General features: G+C 41.5%; 1 protein-coding gene across 1 annotated transcript in view; it reads left to right on the forward strand.

Moving 5' to 3' along the window:
• HOOK1 (hook microtubule tethering protein 1) overlaps positions 1 to 9,525 on the forward strand; it is a 54,833-nt gene extending 45,308 nt beyond the window's left edge. Inside the window, exons 21-22 of the mRNA XM_027852765.1 lie at positions 433 to 501; positions 6,039 to 9,525. Of these exons, the coding sequence (XP_027708566.1) occupies positions 433 to 501; positions 6,039 to 6,209 (240 nt within the window). The 3' untranslated portion in view covers positions 6,210 to 9,525. The remainder of the gene's footprint in view (positions 1 to 432; positions 502 to 6,038) is intronic.
• The last annotated feature ends 12,905 nt before the right edge of the window (positions 9,526 to 22,430 follow it).

Here is a 22,430-nt window from a genome sequence, read left to right on the forward strand (position 1 = left end):
TAGGGAAGGAAAGGGAATGAGCATTTATTTAGTACCTGTTGTGTGCCAGGCAGTGTGCTAAGCACGTTACAAAGATGATTTCATTTGACCGTCACTGCAGCCTTGGGAGAAAAGTTATTATCCTCATCTTTCAGATGAGGAAACTGGGGCAGACAGAAGTAAAGTGACTTGCCTGGACAGTGACTAACAGCCTGAGACTGGGTGGAACCAGGTCTTCCGGACCCCCAGGGTAGCGCTGTCTCCCCTCCGCCCCACCATTACCTTGTGTTCTAAGGCGGTCATGTTCGAGCTTTGCAGTTTTAGGTACAATTCCAGGCTAATCTTTCATATTATCAGGAATAAACTTTATTAAAATGTTTGGTAGAAGTAACTCATTGTGTTTATATTATATGAAACAGTGATCTTTCTAATATTTCTTGCATCTTTTTCCAGAGTGAATGTAAGGAAGCAAAATTCCGTGATTATGAAGAGAAACTCATTGTATCTGCCTGGTATAATAAGGTGGGTTGAAATCTAGCTGATTTGATTTATTAGAGAGAAACGTGTTCACCAACTTCATTTCATTAATATTTTTTAAAAACGCTTTGATGAGAAACAACTTCATTCTCCATAAGCATGTTCCTAAAAAAATCGGAATTCTTCTGTCACTAAATTCAGTTCAACCAATGTTTATTCAGTGGTTGCTTATGTTTAAAGCACTTTGTTAAGTGCTGGGGATCCAGAGGTGAAAGGCCAAATAAGCCCTGCCTTCTGTGTGCTTTAGTTTCTGGGGGTTCAGAGGTAGGGTGGGTTGGGATATACCTGGGACCTACATAGAAGTGTGATGGAATGTGGCATGAGCAAAAGCTGGAGGTAGATGGGGGTGGGGGTGAGGCCTCCTTGGAAAACTGGAAAAGAGCCCTGGGGGCCTGAGGAGAATTGGAAGATACAGTGGGGTGGCATATATCTGGGGCCCACCCCTAAGTGTAATACAAGGTGAAACATGGCAGGAGTGAGGGTTAGAAAGGTGTACTCAGAAAACCATGGGACAGAAAGAGCTCTGGGCACCTGAGGAGGGTGGGAGGGGGACATTCCCTGTGTTAACTCTTTCTTTTATGGGAGGTGTTACTTAGAGATGTAGCTAAGGAGCCATCAGCCTAGGCTATTTGAGGATGACACCGGTGATTCTGGACAGTGGACAAAAATCAGAGAGATGTGAAATGGTGCTTCTCCAAGTGGACTTTGACAACACACTTTCTTCATCATCAATGACAGTGGAGCCATAACATCTGGATTGTGATGTCACACTGCTGTATCTGCTATGTGAAGAAATGGAAAGCACAATGAAGAGTGCAGAGACAGACTGAGCCCTTGTGCTCGATCAGTGTGTTGGGATGAGATGCATGCTGGAAAGGACACCTTTGTTAGGTCACTAATTCTGCCTTTATCATCAAAGAGGAAAGAATCCTTAAAACTTGGATAAAATCTCATGACACATCAAGGTATCCTTGATGAAAGTCTGTGAAGGCAATAGGTGAGCTTTCACTACTGGTCTCCTATAGCAGTCACACCTTCAACTGAAAGGTGTCAAAAATGTGAGGGCCCACTCAGCTTATTGTTTGATTCAGGGGAGTGAGCAAACATGCATGGAGGAGGTTCATGCCGTCACATGTCAAAGTCATACAGGGTTCCCTGAGAGAGATAACGAACCCTCTGATGATTATCATCAGGCAGCACACAGAATGGCTTAACAAAGGGGTTTACCGTTGTCATGAGAGAATCCAGATAGGAGAGGGATTCTCTAGAGGGGATGTCCCCTGGATAGTCCTGTTTGAGAAGATCTTATAGCATGCAGCCCCAGAACACTTCAGAGCCCCATCTGTGAGGTCATGATCATTCAGAAGCATCGACTCTGAGCAAAGACTGCTCTGAGCAAAGACTGATGCTTCATGTTCCCATGACCATGAGTATTGGTGTGGACGGCTCCCAAAGCACCATGTGTATCACTTGATTGTACCTTGCGAAAGCCTGGATTTTATACAGGAGGAGGTTTGGTTATGGGAAGTTGTGCCACAGGATCCTAAGCTTATCCCTGCAACAAAGGCCCATCCTTTTTTACTGTTTCTTTTTTTTTAAGTAAACATTGAATTTTCTCCCTTGAAGAAATAAAAGGAAGAAAACCATTGTAAGATCATTCCACAGGCCACTGAGGAAGCGCACTCCCCACGTTTGGTCAGAGAGACAGTAGAGACTCAGTAAACAGAATGAGATGCACATTTTTGGACATAATATGGGAGTTTGTGCTGGAAAGGCCTATGTTCTCCTGGTGATGCTATATGATTCGGAGTCCTGAAATGCCATATTCTTCAAAGAATTAAAGTTGAGGGTCTTCTAAAAGAAAATGGATATGTGTGTGGCAGATAAGAGGAGAAATCGAGGAAAGAGGAAAAATGAGACATTGTACAAGAGGACATAAAAAATGACGGTGCCAGGATTTGTGAGTAGAAAAAAGATGAGTGAGTTAGGTAGTGAGGAGGGAGGATGCTCAGTGGGTGACCTACTGGCCTCTTTGGTATACGCACCACATCAGGAGAGCCGCCTCCTGTCACTTCAGGTCGACGGTATAATTTAAGGAGTCCTCATACTAAGGACATTATAGATCCATGGATGTACGAACAGGGTAGCTTTCAAAAAATCTTTGGGATAAAAATCCTTAATTGTCTTTCTAATTTAGATAATTAAATTTGAAACTAAAAATGTTTTTTCTCTATTGAATTATAGTTGTGCAATTTAGATTAAGAAGGAGAATAGTAAATAGAAATAAAAGAACCTCTCCAATCTTTTAATACTTTCTTCCTAATATCATTAGTACAATAATACTGGCATGAAGACAGTCAGGTGTTATTCATATAATCCAAATGTTAGGCATTATACCTATTGGAACCAGAAATGGAAGTGTGGGCTTCAGCCTGTCTTAAGATTGGAATGATTAGACAGTGTGAAAGATCCCTTTAAGCAGTAGAAAATGGTGTTGAACCAATAATCTCCTCCTCTCTCCACCATCTTGGCATATTCATTCACTGTCCTGGTATCTTTTGTATGCAAGACCCTAAGCTAACTGCTGGAGCAAAGGACAGATTAAATTTGACATGAGAAGCTAATATTCTTTTGGCTTGCCTTAGTGAGAATTTCTTTAAAAATAATACATTTTTATTGAATTTTTTTTATTTTTTACATCATCAGAATTTCCTCCTGGTATCTCCTTCCTAGAGAGGTATCCCATATAAAAATAGTATATTTTTAAAGACCCCCCCCCCAAAAAAAGGAAAAAATCAGCATAAATATTTGATACTTTGAAAAAGTGTGAAAAATTCTGCAGCGCTTATGGACCTCTCATCTCTTCAAAGGAGTGGGATAGGGCTCTTCTCAAGCCAGTCTCAATCTTGATAAGTTTTCAGCATCCAGTTTGTTTTGAGGTGTGTGTGGTGGTAGTGTTCTTTCCATTTATGTTGTTGTAATCATTGTGTGTATTGTTTTCTTGGTTCTGCTGACTTTGCTTTCTGTCAGTCCACATAGCTCTTTCCATGCTTTTCTGTATTTGTTACATTCATCGTTGTAGTCACGGACCACATTTTGTTTAGACATTCCATATTGGGTGGACATCTACTGTGTTTCCAATTTCTAGCTGTAACAAAGTATTTTGGTGTAGAGGGGGACTTGCTCCTTTTCAGTGGCTTCCTTGCAGCACGAGGCCAGTAATGAAAGCTTTAGTTCAAAGGGTGTGGCCATTTTAGTCACATTATTTGTGTAATGCCAAATTGCTTTCCAAAGCAGGTTGTATTAATTTCCCGGCTCCACCAGCACTGCACCAGTGTGCCCCTCTTCCCACAATCCCCCCACATGGCCTGTTGCCATGTTTTGTCATCTTTGCCAGTTTGCAGGGTGTGAGGGGAAACCTCAGACTTGTGATTCACATTTCTCTTCTTAGTAGTGATCTGAAGCGTTTTTTTTTTATGTGGATATTAATAGTTTTTAGTTCTTTTGAGAATTATTTGTTCACATCCTTTGCCCATTTGTCTTAATGATATTTGCATACTTCAAAGGAAGCACCAATTAGGAAAACATCTGTTCTGGATCTGATTCTCACCAACAAGGAGAAGTGTTAGGATGCTTGTGGGAAAACATCTGCTGTTTTCTAGACTTTGTGATAGTGAAGACGCTAGTCGCTGTTGACATGCTCCTTTGATTTTGGGAGAGCATGTTTCATTGCAGTCAGAGAACTCACTGGAGGAGAGCCTAAAGTATTCTGGGCGGGGGTTAACCCAGGAGGGGCATGAAGTTTTAGGGATCACTATGTAAGAAAAAATGTTTCTGATGAGGTAGAGGGGGAGGCCTGTGCAAAGACTAATGTTGACTGACAGGGCATCACTGACTGCCCCAGATTGATGAAGGGCGTGTGGAGAAGGTGGAAGGAAGGGTGGGGGAGACAATGAGCGGTGTTTACTGTGCGAAGAGTATAAAGAGGCCTGGAGATCGAGGGACCTGCAGCTTTCCAGTGGTGCAAGAATGTCCATCTCTCTCTGCTCATTACAGATGTTGAAGAAAAGAGGGTCATCAGGAAAGAAGGCTGGCAGGGGTGAGCATGGCAACTGGTGGAAAAAAGGCTGAATGACTTCATTCTTCTCTTGCCTGAGAATGACTTTTTGGACAGGGATGTTTAATAGATAATATTTAATAATAAGAACCAACATAAATAGGGACAGAGCAAGAGAGAACTTGGTTATCCTTGATGATTTGCTAGGCTCAGACATACTTCAACCCAAGATGGATATGATTTCTGAACCATCACCATTGGTCCCCAGGAGAGATCTTGCAGGACTAGAGAAGGAAGGAGAATGTTTGGCTTTCCAAGGAATGGAAGAACAGGGGTTTGATTTCTGGCAGAATTGTAGAGTCTGTTGTTAGAAGGATCCAAGTGCCAGCCTGGCCTCGTCGAGAACAGGTTGTCCTGTCCTCGCCTCGGTTGCTTTTGGAAGAGGTTCCCAGACTGGTACATCAGAGGAATGCTGGGGATGTTGTGTACTTGATTTAAGAAACAGAAGCCTTTGATGGAATCCCTCACACTGCATGTGAGCTGCGTGAGAGTGCTGACTCTTATGTCTAGTTGGCCAGACTTTGTGTAGGCGTGAATGGTTCCCTTCCCCTTGAGGGGTCCTGAGTGTGGTGCCTCGGTGCTCTGTTTAGCCTGGAAGACAGAAGATCCTGGCAGCTGCCTTTAGACAGTAGCAGAGCATCAGTAGGGTCCTGGCCTTGGCCTCAGGAACATGACCTGAGCTAGAATCCTGCTGTAGGTAGGGAGTGGTCTGGGACCCTGCCGTTGTCATGAATACCCAACGGACAATGCACGTAAAATGCCTGGCAATCCGGGCAGCCACTACTGTGAGTCTTCCACGGTAACAGTGACAGCTGGTGGAAGGGCTTTCTCGCAGAGAGGGAGTTTGGTTTTCTTTGAACTCCAGAAGCGACAGGAGGATTAATGTGTGGATGCTGTAGAGAGGTATCTTTGGGCGTTTATAAAGTGCCTCCTCTGTGTTGGGCACTATGCCAAGCACTGAGGATACAAACTAAGGCAAATATGTAAAAGACGTGCCCTGCTCTTTAGACAGAGTGCATTAAAGTCTAGAGTGTTTTGAGATTGCGTGAAGGAGAATTCACTTTGAGAGTGCTCAGAAAACATGAAAATGTAGCATCTGAGCCTTGACAGAGAGGCAGGGGTGGGGAGAGGAGTCATCTCTGGCCTAGGGAACGAGAACACCTATGGCAAGCAGTGGGGCAATGGCGTATGCCTCTACATGACTAGTCAGTGTTGGAATGAATGCCCAATGGACTGTATCTTCTGGCAAGCCCCAGAGAGCCCAAAGCCTGTCTGCTGGAAGGGTTTAGAAATCACTCCATCACCCGGCAGGCAGGGAGGCTCCTTCCGGGGTGGTTCTTATGGCTTCTCCTGGCCATCCTCGCCTTGCCAGCTGCCATCTTCAGTGTTTTTTTCTCTCCTGTAGAGTCTCGCTTTCCAGAAGCTGGGGATGGAATCCAGACTGACCGGAGGGAACAGTGCCTGCAAGGATGCTGGTGCATGCCCTCCTGTGCGCTCCTTCCTTGCACAGCAACGGCACATCACCAATGCCAGAAGAAATCTCTCTGTGAAAGTACCTGCTGCAACATCTGATTAAACTCCAAAAGAAACACAGACCCTTAAGTGCCCTTAACTTGTTTGTAGCTTCCACAGTCCTTGTGGATTATAAAGAGCCAGTCATGGTGCTGGACAGATGCAGATTTGCTCATCAAAAAGAAAATCAATGAAATTGATTTCTATAAGGCAGTTGTAATAGCTACATCCATCTTTTCAGATGGTCAGAAATGAGGAATTGAAATAATAGAAATTAGAAAGCATGTATCTCAAAGAATTATATTTGTCTTCAGAGCATAGTGTTTAGAATTACAAATTGGCAATGCATATTTAAATTTAAGATGTCCAGTTAGCCTGGTACCTTGATTAACCAAGGCATCATTGAAAATTTGTAATTTGAAAAAACGCCAGCTATTTTTTATCCTACAAGATGAAAATCACTGATGTGAGCACACCAAACGGAAGAAATCTTGGCTGGGTTGGGGTGGGGTGCTGCTTTTAGCTGTACCAATACTTGTTCAAGTTAATCTTTCTATTCTTGCTGTCAGATGATATGATTTTAGTTTTTACTGGAAGATGATTCCATTGTTGGGAAAAAAAGTTAAAAGTTGCAATAGCTTTTTCTATAAATGCAAATGATTAAATAGAAACATTTTCAGATATTTGAGAGGTCAGAACCTCTCTGTGGGCAGCTATTAATCATAAATGGGACCATTCCTGGGATTAGGCCGTGACCAATTTTGTTGAAAATCTTAGACAGGAATTTAACTAACTTTTAAAAAGTTATTTTATCCTTGGAAAATAAGCTAAAAACTAAGATTTAGTATGTCGTATTCATAGACATTTTTAAAAAGTCAGTTGGCAGGGCAAAATAATTTATTGCTTCTAAACATTCCGGAGTTTTCAGAGCTGACTTGAAACATTCATTTTGCCTCTGTGTTTAAAAAGGAGGCATTATTTTAGGAAGCTACATGAAATGAATTTAATTTGACTTATTCCCTAGGGAGCCACTCTGTGCTATTTGATTCACCAATACCAAAAGTTGTCAGTGTATTATTAGCCTCAAGTTTTGGATAATCCCTAAAAGATGTAATTTTTTATCTGCTGTGGAGATATGTCCTTGTCTGGGCACTTAGATGACAGCTTCATCCCATCTCAGGCAGAAAATTGTGGAATGATGATGTGGGCAGATGAAGACGAGTAATCCCTAGCATTAAGACCCGACCCCCTGAATTTCTATCTCCTGAAGGCTTTTCCAAGAACTCTCTTCTTGGTGTCCGTCCCGTGGACATGCTGTCTGTCCCAGGCTTAGCTTTTTATTGCTAGTGTTTCTTTACAAAATGTCAAGTGTTGTTGTGTCTACAGTATTGTGTGTTTAGACCTCTGGTTTAGGGACTGTCTCAGTAAGCTTCTCCAGTTTATTGAAAGGGCAGAATAGTATGCCGTTTAATGTAGTGTGAGCTGGGATCCTCGTAAGCAAGCGTCAGTGTGTTTTGTACGACTAGATTTCCTCCTGCGCTACCCATTTCTGTTGACTACCTCTGGGGTTCTGATGATTTTAACTGGTGCAATGATGTGGTTGGCTTGTGTTTTGTATCTTTGTAAGCTCTGCTTGTCTTTGATTTTGTTGAAATGGAGAAAAAGCCTTTATAAGTATTTGAGCATGCTGTGCAAAGTTTTCTAACTGTGACATTTCAGTCCACCCTAGTGAGTAGAAAGGATTGTCGCCTCAGTGTTGAAGAATATTTATAAATGAGACTTAAGAAAAGCATAACTTCACTTTTCTAATGGGATTCACTTTAAAGCAGCAGTTGCCCATCCAGTGAGCCCTGCTTTTTTCATAGAATCTCCCTCGGGTGCTAAATAGAATTCGGGTGCCCTTGTTCCATTGCTAGTGAAATGGAACACCAGCAGTTGTGGCCCCGCTATGTCTGCACAGGGGGCATGGTCAGGTTGCATTTGATTGTATTAACATATGGGAAAAACAGCAACAACTATAACCAGGGGGTGTGAAAGCTGGAGGATAAATATCTTTGCATAGGAAGGGTAGAAGCCGGGTTTCTCCATGATGATGGCTTGTGATAATAATGGGGAAGTCCAAGGACTGTCTGGACTTGAGTCCCTGGCCTGATTGGTTGAAAGAGAAGATTGACACCCTGTGGGTGATAAAGCATTAGAAATAATTGATCATGAGCCAGGACTGGTGTATTTCTTCTTTAAAGAGTGTATATTCTCTGGAGGCCAGGGTGGGTTTACCTTGGAGTAGAAATGCACCACATTTATCCGTGTGAAAAGAAAGGGACTGTTCTAGTGGTGATTATAAAACCAATTCAAGATCAGTCCTTAATTTGGAGTCTCTATTGTGAGATTTTTATTTGTTTTTCTTTTTTCAAAGTGTGGTGGTATACATACATACATATGTATGCATATGTGTACATATATGTATGTGTATATATACTGTGACAATGATGGTTAGTTTATCTGAGATTTATTGAGAATATTGAAAAATATTTGAATTTTACTCTATTTTTCCAGTGAATAATTAAGGTTATTGAATATATGATTTAGTACAGATTTAAATTATTCATATATCTCTTAAACTTTTGTCTGGAAACCTAAATGGTGTCTCTAATTTTTTTGTCATTTCATGTTTAATGTAAAGTGATAAGTTGAATGCTAACAGTTAAAGTTCTTCTTAATCCTAAGGCTACTTGTGTCTACTTACAAACACATCTGAACCAGTGAAAAATCATTCCAGCAAATGAATATTGTGCGTTTCATCTGTCCCTTAGTTTATCCTACTACGTTTAGTCAGAAGCTTCTCAATTTATGGAAATGGGTATGCATGTAACTATGTCTGCCTACATTTTTGTGAATTTTCTTTTTAACCTTCAGTGAAATAATTTATGGAATCACTAAGGCATCAGTTTCATTTTTTAAAAAGGAAACCAACAATTTCCTGAATTCGATGTAGTTTTGTGTAATGTTTTACCTGTCAGAGGTACGTGAAGGCCCTTCCTCTTTTTTGTGGGAAAGTTTTACTTGGACACGGTTTGCCACACGACAGAAGCAATACCTGATTTATTTTCCTAAGTAGCCAGGACGTCCTTTTGCATTGTGGTTGACAGCTAGCAGACGGCCCAGCAATGAAGAATGTGGTCAGCTTCCCTGATGCCTTTCTCGCTTTTGTGTCCAGTGGGCCTGCCAGCTTCCAGTGGACATACGGGACATGTGGCCTGCTTTAATTTTCCAATGTACGTTCACCTCAATCGGTTTAGAAACAATGTTGCACTACTTTTTATTCTTCCCTTCTTTGAAAATATTCTTTTTATATTTACATAAAGGCCAATGAAAGTGACTTTGAATGTGTCTGTTTTCGTTGATAGCCGTTCTCGGTGCAGGAACTCCACTGAGAAGCTGTGTGTTGTTCGCACCGTCTTTGCAAATGCCTTTGGCCTTTTTATACCTTAAATCTATCGAATCTGTTTATAACATGGTGGGAGTGGGGGTCAGGCAGGGAGAGACACAAAAAAAGAGTAAAATTTTAATGAAAACTAAAACATTAAAATGTGAGAACTTTCACCTTAGCTTGTCATATAGTCTTGGGTAATAATACACAGCCCAATAATACATGGTCCAGTTCTTTTAAATGGTGAAGGATTTTTCTCAAATGGAAGGTTCTTTCGGAATTCTGCATCCCTAGAGAAGGACTATTCATTGGTCAGAGGGGCTTGGAGATCGTAAGGTATCCATAGCCTTTGTTGTAGACTTTTACTTAGAAGTTATAATATAGGACTCCCAAAATCTTAGGTAATATCACACGTTGTGAAGTTTATGTTGATTTGTAAAAAGCAAACAAATAAACAAACAAACAAAAAAACAGCTAATAAAGTGACTGGTGGAGAGGGCCAGGCTCTAGTCCTAGCTGTGCCACCGCGTGGCTGTTGAACCCTAGACAGATCACCACCTCTCTGGGCTGTTTTAGCTCGAAAATTCTGTCAGTCAAAGACAACATGAGGATCATAAATGGAGAAATAACCCCACATGCGTTCACAGATTTTGAGGTATAAGAGGTAAGCATTAAGGGCCCAACGTTGCCAGATGTTTTGACCAAAGGCAGATGACCATTAAGGGGAGTTGGGATTGAGCAGGTACTTTTATAAGTGCTGAATGACTAAGGCTGATAAAGTGAAGAGAAAACTATTTTGGGACTTCATAGTGGATGAGTGAGGGAGAGCTGGCCACCCTTGTGAGGCACTGGGATCAGATGGAAGTGGTGGGTGCCAGTTAGTGGTGAATCAGCTTAGCGATCCACGTGGCCTTGCCCCATGGGAGGGACAGACCCAGGAAAGTAGAGCAGGTGCCCTGGCATGAGGGCAGGGTCTTCACTTGACCTGGAAGGGACATTAGAGGTCATCTAGTCCAGTTGTTTCATTTTACAGATGACTTAACTGAGGGTGAAGTGAGTTGCTCAAGGGTCACACAGGTTGCAAGTTCCTTACTGTGAGGCTGCTGCCCATGGACCTGTTCAGGGTCACCTCTCTTAGCTGAGTTATTCCCCTGAGCAAGGAAAACTCATGGATGTAATGACTGAGCAGCTAGTTTTGGTGACCTTTAAGGAGTTACCAGTAATGGTGGAGAGTTGAGACAGCAAAGGTTGCAGAATGACCCCTGCCTCCAATCTCTCCTCTGTTTGATCCATTCCCTACATAGTTGGAAAAGTGATAGTTCTGAAGCATAGGGCTGATTGTCACTGCCCTGTTCAGGAAACTGCAGTGACTCCCTATTGCCTCTAGGATCAAGCACAAATTCCCAGCTACCTTTCCTGACTTTGGTAGAAATCACTGCTCTTCACACAGTCTGCATCCCACCATACTGGTCTCCTTGCTCCAACTTGTGCATGTCAGCCCATTACCCACCACTGTGTCTGGAATGCCCTCGCTCCTCCCCTCTACCTCCGGGAATTCCTGGCTTCCTTCATAGCTTGTCTTAGGGCCCCCTCTGACCCTATTAGCTCCATCCTTCCCCTTCCAAATGACCCCATCTTTCAGTATGTTTTATATCCACTTATATGTGTACTTAGAGGTTATGGAACACAATCTAGAAAGGGCCCCAGACGCCATTTTGTCCTAACTCCTCATTTTCCAGATGAGGAAACCAAGTCTCTTAGAAGTTAAGTGACTTGCCCACAGTCACACAGGTTATAAGTATCAGAAGTTGAATTTGAACCCAGGTCCTAAGACTCCAGCATCAGTGCTCTTTTCTCTGAACCACATAAATGGCAACCCTTTGAGAGCAGGGACTCTCTCATGCATTTCTATCCCTATGCCCTAGTGCAATGTTGGGTACATAGTAGGTGTTTAATAAATGCATTGCATTGTACTGAATGGTAATAGGGAGAATTGTACCAAAACTCAGGGTTTTTTTTTTTCTTTTTATAGCTGATGTTGAAATCTCCCTCTCCTCTCACTGTCTCCTCCCTCTTTCTGTTTTTATGTCTTCTCTGTTTCTGTGTCCCCTTCTCTCTGTGTGTATATGTACATATATACTGCATATTATGTAATGATATGGGTGGACACACATGTGACTATACATATATAACATTACATAATTATGTATGTATGGTACATAGCCTGTATGTACACAGATATTTCCTTGTTGTCTCCTTCATTAGGACAGGAGCTCCTTGGGAGCAGGGACTGGCTTTTGCTTTTCTTTGTCTCCTCAGCACCTAGCATAGTGCTGGCACATAGGAGGTATTCAATAAATGTTGATTGATATATAATATGGTATATGAATGTGTATATACACATATATGTATCTGTATACATTTATACAGATTATATACATATTATATACTGTCATGAGTGAAATTCAACACAAGTAAATGTTTTCTCTGAGCAAGATAATAGTTTATTAACATGGGAGCTGCCTGTTAAAAATCAGGTCAATGGCTCTGCTTCAGTTAGCCAAACACCCTGAGATGGGTACTGAGTTCCTTTTTATGAGATTAGAACAAAGAATGGAACAGGGTAGGTAGGGAAATAATGCAACTGGTTATGGGTTTGAAGACAACATGATTGGTCACATAGCTGAGGTGTAGGGAGCAACATGAAGTTGGGAATGAGGAGCTAGAAACAACCCCCTTCTTTCCCATGACTAAGAAATGTTCATTGTTTGAGTCCACATGGTTAGAAATAGTTCCCAGATAGACTAAATGGCCCCTCGACTTATGCATTTCTATAACTCCTGCCTCTCGTTGCTAGTCTTAACAGCTGGGTGTGCACAGAAAACATCCAGTTCTTTGCTTTGTGATAGCAAATTGGAATAGCAAACCAGAGGTCCTTGAAGGATCTCTTGGTGGTATAAAGATACTAGACCAGACTCCCTGGGGTCCACCCACATCCCCCAAGGATAACATTTCCTTGAGGCAAGAATAGAGCCGTGATTGGCAGGAGAGCTTAACTCATAAGCCAGTTGAATTTCTGCACTAAGTTCAGATGAACGACTGTGACTTAGGCAGTTACAGGGCAAAACCAATTAATTATAAATAGGACCAATACAAAATGGTACAGAAGCAATTTTAATCTCAATACACAATCATACATGGATATATCTGTGTACATATATCTGTCTGTATCTATATGCATGTATATATATGCACATATTCATATGAAAGGGGGCAAGTTCCATGCATATAGATATAGATATGAGTATATGCAGTTCACACAGAAGCCGCTGGATAGATTGTAAAGGGGATTCTTATTTCATTCTGGGTGAAGATTCCTTCCAGCTCTGAGATCTCCCGTCTTTAAGCCTTTGTGCTGGCTGTCTCTCGTGCCTGGTATGCTCTCCCTCTTTCCTTCTAACTTTTTGATTCCCTGGCTTTTTCAGTTGGTCAATAAGCACTTAAGCATAAAGCTCTCACTGTGTGCCAAGCACTGTGCTAAATGCCGGAGCTGTAAAAAGCAAAAAGTAGTCTCTGCCTTCAAGGATGGTACATTCTAATGGGGGAGACAGTGTGTTTATACATGAGTCCATTCAAGAAATATGCAGAGAATGTGAAGTTGATCTGAAAGGAGGAAGCAGTAGTGACTGGAGGGATCAGGAAGAGCCTCTTGAAGAAGATAGAGTTAAGCTGAATCCTGAATGGGAGATGGAGTTGGGAGACCAGAGCAAAAGTCAGGAAATGGCCCAAGTCCTACCTTCTAGAGCAGGTGTTTCCTAGCCATCCTGGGGCCTTCTGTCTGGGATTACCACCAATTCACCCTGTCTATACCTTGCACGTCCATTAGATTGTGAGCTCCTCGAATGTGGGGACTGCCTTTGTCTTTCTTTGTATGCTCACCTCTTAGTACAGTGCCTGGCATATAGGGGATACACAGTAAACACTTGTTGACTTTCTGACATAGGCAGTTCAGAGCCTTATCATCCCCTGTCCAGGGGCTCACCTTATCTGAGGCCCATCAGTCAACCCATTTCAACTGCTTTGGAAATCTGATGAAGGCAATGGATCCCTTCTCAGAATTATTATTATTTTTTTTATTAATGCAAAAGAAGCCAATTTTACTGAAATTCAGCTGTCAAAGTAAAAAAAAATAAAATTCACAGATGTTAGGTCTTTAAGAACTCCTACACAGGGATAGTGGCAACATCAACAAGAATTTGTGTCCAGAACAATGGACGTGGCCTGTCCTGCTTTCCTTTGCCCAGGTAGACCCTGTCTGGAGTATTGGGTTCAGTTCTGGACGCCACATTTTAGGAAGGATGTTGATAAAGGTGTCCGTGAGGACGAGGTGACTCGATGCTTTGCCATATAAGGATCCATTGATGGAGCTGAAGCTTATCAGGGTCCTTGATAACCAGATGAATAGTTTAAGGGCTGTCACAAAGCAAAGAATTAGATGTTTTCTGTGCAGTCCCGGCTGTTAAGACTAGGAACAACAGGCAGGAGTTACAGAAATGCATAAGCTGAGTGGCCATTTAGTCCAGCCTATTTAGAGAAGAGATTCCTGGCTATAAGATATTTGACAAAAGGGATCACCAGCCTATGATTGAAGGTCTCCAAGAAGGGGGAGCCCATTGCATGTGAGGAAAGCCCTCATGGCTAGGATCTTTTTTCCAGACATTCAGCCTTAATTGCCTTCCTTGCTTTGTTTCCATTCTCTGCTCCTGGTTCTGGCTTCTGGGGTCAAAGAGAATATGTCTGACCCCTTCTTTGTATGGCAATCCTATCATATGCCCATCAGGTCTTCTCTTCTCCATCCTAAACATCTCTAGTTCCTTCATCCAGTCCTCATACGATGTGGCCTCAAGGCCCTTCATCATCCTTGTTGCTCTCTAAATTGTAGAGTTAGAGGCAGTACTATCCAAAATTGGAAAGGACTCCTTCAGGAAGTGGTGAGTTCTCCATCACTGCAGGCTTAAAAGAGACTAGAAGGATTAGGCATGACAACTGACACAAAAAATTTTCGTGGATCAGCAATTAAATACAATGAACATTTATTGTAGCCCCTACTATGCACCGGGCACTATGCTAAGCACTCCTGCAATGTATTTTTAAATTCCCATCTGCCATCAGAAGCTGGATGACCACTTCTTCGGCATGTTGGGGAGTCAGTCAGTCAGCAAATATTTATTAAAAGCTAATTGTGGAGACTGCTTTTCTGTTTTGGGTTGGACTAGATGACCTTAATTCAATTCAACAAGCATTTATTAAGTTCCATGGGGAGGCCTGTGCTAAGTTCTGGGACCTCTGGGGCTCTGTGTCCATGATTCTGTCTTTGGACAATGCAATGAGTCTTCTGCCAATAGGAAGTGACTGCTTGAATGAATAGGCTGCATATGAAGCCATTAGTGAGACAACCCAAGCCCTGGGGACTGGCCCCTCGGCTTAAAGCTTTTCTCTTTGTCTACTTTAAATTTCCCTCTATTTCCAAAAAAAAAAAAAAAAGAGGGATGGGTAGAAGAGGGACGATCAAAGACTTTGAGCTTTTCAGAGCAGAACAAATAGGGCTTCTGGAACCAAACCAAATCCAGCCTGAGCCAGGAAGGGTAAAACCTTCCCTGGCTTCCTGAGGTCGTCTCCACTCCTCTTAGCAGCTGAGTGGGGTGAGATGGGATGAGGGCTCAATAGCCAATCGTGCGGCTTCTCAGCATTAGAGACAGCTGGGCTTTGAGACCCACCTGGTACAACTGGAGGAGAAGAATCCTGTCCTTAACATCCTAACCCTTGGTTACCGAGAGCTTAATGTTGGGATTCAGCAATAATATACTGCCCCCCCCCCCCAACAAACTACTGTGTCTTTCTGGGGTCTCGGGGGTTGGACTTAAAGTACAGTCCTGGAGCTCTGTAGCCTAGCACGGTGGAAGGAATGTTTGTATCTGGGTTCAGAGGCCTGGGTACAAGTACAAGCTTGGACATTTGCTATTTGTATGACTTTGGTCAAATTACTTAATGCTCTTGGCCCTCAGTTTTGTCATCTGGGAGACAAGGCTAATACTGAAAAAGGACAGTTGCAATGGAGACATTTTGTAAACCTCAGCATGTGATATAAATGCATATTATTTTGGGTATAGAATTAAGTAAGTCTCAGAGCTAAAAGAAATTTTGAGAGCCTGGTGCAGCCCCTTGCTTTCATCGTCATCATAGCTAACATTTATATGGTACCTACTGTGTGCCAGGCACTGCACTTTACAGTTATCACCTCCCTGGATCTTCACAACAACCTGGGACATAAGTGCTATTATCATCCCTCTTTTAGAGTGGAGGAAATTGAGGCAAATGGGGTCAAGTGACTTGCCCAGGGTCACACAGCTATTAAGTGTCTCAGGCTGGCTTTGAAAAAAAAGTACTTTTTAGAGATGAATATTGGGTTACTATGCCCCCAAAATGCAATATACTTGAAAGGAAAAAAAATGGCATCCTAGGACTACAACATCTCCTTCTGCTTTACTAGGCCCTTTCCCTGGGGCGCACTCCCATTCTGCCTCCCACCTTCCTACCCCCTTAAAACTCTTTCAAGAAGCTGGCTGGGATAATTTGCATAACTGAGTCCAGCTGCCCACAGGGGAGAATCAGAGGTAGAAAGATCACCCCAAACCAAAGCCTCTGCTGGCAGGTGATGATGTGAGACAAAAGCATCTTGCCCAAGTGCTGGGGAAAGTGGAGATAAATAGCCAGCAGCTCGCCATGACCTGACCTGGAGTAGAAAACAACAACCTGTTTGAGAGCAGTAAGGAAAAACAAACAGTCCCTGCAGCTCTCCGAAGAGACCCTGCACACAGAGACCTAGCTGGCTGCTGAGCATATCTTGGTGTGAAACACCGGAAGGCTGAAGTAGGCTGGAGATATTCAGTGTTTTCAAGGTGGGAGAGAACAGTAAGGATGTCATGCCTGGCACGTAGGAGGCCCTTAAAAAATGCTTGTTGACTGATCTAACTTCCAAAGAGATCTTTGTACCTGGACCAGAAGTAATTAGCTCATCTGTTAGAAGAGGGACAGACAACTGGGAATAGCAGAGCTAAGAGCAGTGATGACGAGAACCAATTTTGCACCCATGATACTTTCCAAGGAGAGGTCAGCAGCACTAGGACACATCCTTCTTTGGAGCCAGGCCCTGGGCTGAGCTGGGGTTAGAAAGAAAGTCTCTTTGGAAACTCACACTGCCTCTAATGAGGCAGACAGCAAGCAAACCACTATGTGATTTGTAAAGAAGATTTATCCAATATAGATTGGGAGGTGATCTCCCAGGGAAGGCACTATGACAGAGAGGTTTCTTGCAGAAGGTAGGGCTTTTGTTGTGACTTGAAGGAAACTTGGAGGTAAAGATGAGAAAGGAGAGACTTCCAGGCCTGGGATGGAGGGTCCTGTTTGTGGAACATCAAGGATCCCAGAGTTACTGGATCCTAATATGTGGAGGGGAGTAGGGTGTAAGAAGATGGGACTCTCTTGTGGGAAGGAGGAGTCAGAAGCCTTTCCCAGTCATCTTTAATCTTAGTGCCTTCTCTCTGAGACTGTCCTAATTTCCTATTAGATGGAGGAGGATCTCTGACCAGGTCTCTGAATGTCTCTTGCTTTTCTATAGATTCAGATGCAAGGCCTGCCCTCTTCTTTATTGTACATTATTCTATTTTTTAAAGTCTTTGAGCCTGTGTGCTTATAATGGGACCGGGTGGCTACTCCTGGAGAGCACCAGATAATGACTTCTAGGTTCCACCTGGGTGGGCCAATCAGCCAGATGAGTGAAAAGTTCCCCAGAGTGGGTTGAATCTTTGGTCTATACTTGCAAGCACACTGATTGTCCTAAAATGTGAGGGAAGACAGAGACTTCTTTTTATGCCGGTAAAATCACATGTTCCTTATTTTTAGATTCTCCAACTCGGTGTTAGAGACAATAGTTATTGTACCCAGGTAACAGACACAGTTAAGCCCATTTTTGCACTGTGGAAGATTATATTAAAGACGGTTAGATGGATGGAAGGTAACATTATATTAAAATATGAGAGAAATATTGATGTGTTGGCAATGTCATCAGAAAGACAGAACTGGTCCTGGGTATATAAAGGCATTCCTTTAAAACATTTAAGGCAAACTTAAGTCACAATAAAAAAGAATTATAAGAATGGCCAATTAACTGCAATTGGGGGTAGAGATAGTCATTGAACTTTGGGGGACAAATGATCAAGCTCCTATCCATGAAACTGCTAAAAAAACAAGACCACATCCTCCCAGGACACAGCTTGGGCTTAGTTAATAGCTTTAGCTTAATCTCAATAGAAAAAGCCCTACAGGAAGGGCGAGAGAGCATACTACAATCATTGAGTTCCAAATCGGAAGGTTCTAAGAGACTGAACCACCCAAAGAGAGGTAGAGTAACATGGTTCTAAGAGGAAGTGTTTTAAATAAGTGTTTATAACAAAATAGCGCTTTAAGGTTTTAAAGCACTTCATCTATTTTGTCTCCTTTGATCCTTACAACATCCCTGGGAGGTAAGTGCTATCGTTATCTCCATTTCACAAATGAGGAAACTGAGACAAATGGAGGTTAAGTGACTTTCCTAGGGTCATGCAGATAGCAAGAATCTGATTCAAGGGGCGGCTTGGTGGTGCAGTGAATAGAACTCTGGCCTTGGAATCAGGAGCACCCGAGTTCAAATCCAGCCTCAGACACTTAACACTTACTAGCTGTGTGACTCTGGGCAAGTCACTTAATCCAGATCACCTCACAAAAAAGAAAAATAAATAGATAAATAAAATCTGATTCAGAATTTGTATTCAGGTCTCCTTGACTCCGAGACTGGAGCTCTATGCACTGTGCCATCTTGTTGGATTTGGACATTGGATTTTCCATTCTGCTTCCAGGTTTCTTGAAGAGGATCCTCAGATGTTCCTGCTAGAATCTCTTACAAAACAGATCTCAATACAGATTTGCACAAACTTTCAAAATTTACTTCTTTAATAACTAGTTCATGTTGTGAAAAACAGCTCAAACCTTATAGTTCTGACCTTACTAACAATAGAGCTGTAAGTGGACATCTAATTTGGAGCCCTTAGTTCACCTGAAACTTCAGAGGATTTAGGTTACAAATACCCCCTGCTGTTTCTCCCTTTATCTGAACTCTTTGCCTGACATAAACATGGTTAACAACAACCCAAAGACCTGCTGTTACATTAATATATGTAAGATATCCAAATACAAACTCAACATTTTAAATACCTCAGAAGGCAAGAACTCTTAAAATTTTTCAAATTATATATATTTATTCAATCTTCTTGTTTCCTCAAAATTTTTACTATTTTTATTACTTTACAATTTTTACCAATTATTATTTTAGAATTCTAAATTTAAATACTACTTAATTTTAATTCTGATTCAATTAAATTATTCAATTATACCCTTCTCCCTCTACCCCCATGAGGAGCAGTGACAGATAAGGATTTTAATCCTCAAATAAAAACATAGGTTATAGAACACTTTTTTATAAGAAGATGACCTATGATTTTATTTTTTATTTTATTTATTATTTTATTTTAATGTAAATTGTTACATTAAAGATACCAAGTTAACTTTAATTATAGCAAAAGATGGGACTTAAGTAATCAATTTCAAAATAGTGCATATCAAATAAGTTAATTATAACAGACTTGTACCACAGGACATGCATTATGGTCAGATCTTATTTCCACATTAAATAATAAATTGAAATAAAAATGGACTTTTCCATTGGTGTAACACAAGTATTCCATGTATGTATATATATATATATAGAGAGAGAGAGAGAGAGAGAGAGAGAGAGAGAGAGAGAGCACAACAGGCAGATGACTAGGCCCATTTACTAAATTGTTTAGGATATAGAAAGGATTATAATTTTATGCTGAGTAGCTCAGATCTTACACATATGCATTTTGTACCCCATCCTTAGTCTAGTGAATAATGATTTAATATTGTGTTTTAATCTGTTTTTTTTTCCACAAACTTCTTTTACTTGGTCCAATCATTCAGAAAGAATGAGCTATTTCAGGAATTTAATCTTATACATGACTATGTCAGCATTAGCAAGCAGATGACAAACCCAAGTACTAATTTACTAAGTTGTTTAGGATATGAAATGACTACACATTTAGACTGAAAACAGTAAGATCTTACATACTTGCATTGTGCTCATATCTTATTCTGACCACTTGCTTTAATTATAGAAATTTGCTATAAAAGGCAAAAGCAGGGAATTGATTATAACAATATCAAACTCGTCCTTGATGACTCAACACATAAAGCATCCTTAGCTCTGTTTGACTTTGGGTAAGTGTCACAGCTGAAAACAAATCATGCGGTCACAATTCCACCTCATTGCCAGACTCAGGAATAGCCAGGTGGGAAACATCCCTATTCAAAATACACACACACACATATACATATTGCTGTATATATTTTATACATTGTGTATATGTACAATGGGGAAACTAAGCCAGAAGGATGCTATCTTAGGTTATGCCAAGGTTGTCCTCTTGACTTTTTCCCAGATACAGACCTCCACTGGTACAATTCAGGATCACATTCCCTCTGAGTAGTCTGTGGCATTTCTCTTGAATGGTGGACCAAAAAGTTATATTATGTCAGCCACACCAGCACGTGCATAAATATACATCCCCTTTATTATCTACCCTCTAAAGTATTTAGGTCTTTTCCCTTAAATAATAAGGGGCAATAGGTGTTTGAAAGCCCTCTCAGGAGTGCTAAAAATCCTTTGCTAGCCTAGGTTTAGAATTTTGTATATTTGACCTTTCTGCCAATTCAGGGCCATATAGCTATAGCATGTGACCCATGGCAGTCCCCTTGGGGGTGACAAAGCCATCTTTGGATACCTTAGTACCCATGGGAACACTCACACAGAGAGAAACAAATAATAGTTAAAAAAAAAGAACCTAAAATTTTATATTCAATATACATAATTTTATCAATCAGATACCCACAAGAACCAGAGCACTTGATTTTATTGAGCGTCCTTCCACTACACTTCTGCTGGCCACCTCCAGACACAGGGTCCCAAAACCTAGCCCTCTTTGGCTACCCCTCAGGCCAGACAACCCCGGAAAAAGAGCCCTTCCTATGGCTCTCTTTGTCAGAGACTTTCAGCTTGTGACAACCAAACCTAATCTTGTCCTAGCTAGGATAACCATTATCATCATCCAGCCCAATTATACAGATCAGACTTTCAAATCTGCTTCACCTGGGATATCCTTAAAAAATAAAACAAAACAAACCAAACCTTACCTGTCTCCCTTCAGCTGCAGACAACCTAATTTCTCTTGTAATAGGGCACTCAACTGAAACACAGGGGAGTCTGAGATATGAGTGGAAAAGTGAGACTCCCCAAACCAGAGATCTGATACAGGTGAGGCACCATTAAAAAAACAAACAAAGAAGCAGTAACAACAGCAACAAAAACATGCTGGTACCTAGCACTAAATCTGAAGCCTCTGGTGAGTCACTTTCATTATATCCCACTACTGCCACCATTTACTAAAAGCAATATCATAAGTCCGTGAAACGTTGCACTTCAACTAGATTTATTACAAGAGAAATGACCATGCATGTAAAACCCAAAGAATTTACAATTCATACAGAAGTTTGCATATTTATGACAGTATAACAAAGACAAGAGAAGGAAACAAAAATCTCCACCTGAAGAGGCATGGCACAGGAGAAAAGGTTCAGTAAAGGTGTGGAAATGACAAGGCCCCTCCCAAAAGGGAGGAACAAGGCAATGGCAAAAGCAGCACTCCTTTCCCTTGGGAATGGCTAGACCATGAAGATGTGCTGGTCTGTTTATCTGCAAGGGTCCCAGCTACACAAGCACTTTCTCAGCCTAGTGCAGACTGACTGGCACCTGTCTTGACTCCCAAGGACCCACAGGGCGTTCACCTCTAGATACAAACAGCAAATTATGTCAGCTCAGGGGGCTTCATCCTTGACACATTCAGGGCCTCTTGCATACTCTGCGTCCAGTGTTACTAGAAAATATGGCAACTCAAAAAGACAAGTTCTGGGGAATCCTTAATGGCACTTCGCACAGTAGTAACTGCTAATACACATAGTAGGTGCTTAATAAATGCTTGACTTGATGAGGAAATGAATAATACTGAAAGCAGATGAACCTGTGATAGCTTAAGTCTCTCTATGTTGTGATTCAGCTCATCTCCAAGCATCTCTAAGCTCATCTCTAAATACCAAGGGAAGAGGTTTTACCTCTCAGACTCAATTCATATATTAAATATTGGAAAACTTAATTTGTTTGGAAAATTTAAGTAAAAACAAAGATGGATGGGAGTCTCAATATCTTCTTTCCATGTTCCAAATGATCATGTGGGAAGCCCTCGGGAGACACATACCTCACTTTGTAGACTACTGTCTAGAGAGTGATACAGACAACTAACACCATGGACTGTTTTCCATTTCTGATTTTGATGCTTTATCTCCAGCAGTTCTCACATAGTAGGTGCGTAATCAGTGCCTGTAGAATTGAACTCAATTCACTGAACTGAAGTTAACTGAAAAGGTATTCAGAGAAATATGAAGTCACTTTGGACTGGGATTGTTGGTTCTACCTCTAAAGACTGACAGACATTTTTTTTTAATTTTCCGACTTTGACTTAGCAAACTCCTTTTCATTTCCCCATCAATAAACTGGTCCTACTCCAACTCATCTTAGAGTTGCTATTGTCAGATTAAAATCTGCAAGTAATAGAAACTGAAGCAAATGAG

This window comes from Vombatus ursinus, unplaced genomic scaffold (assembly GCF_900497805.2).
Source record: "Vombatus ursinus unplaced genomic scaffold, bare-nosed wombat genome assembly UNPS02009824.1, whole genome shotgun sequence".
Taxonomy (NCBI): Eukaryota; Metazoa; Chordata; class Mammalia; order Diprotodontia; family Vombatidae; genus Vombatus; species Vombatus ursinus.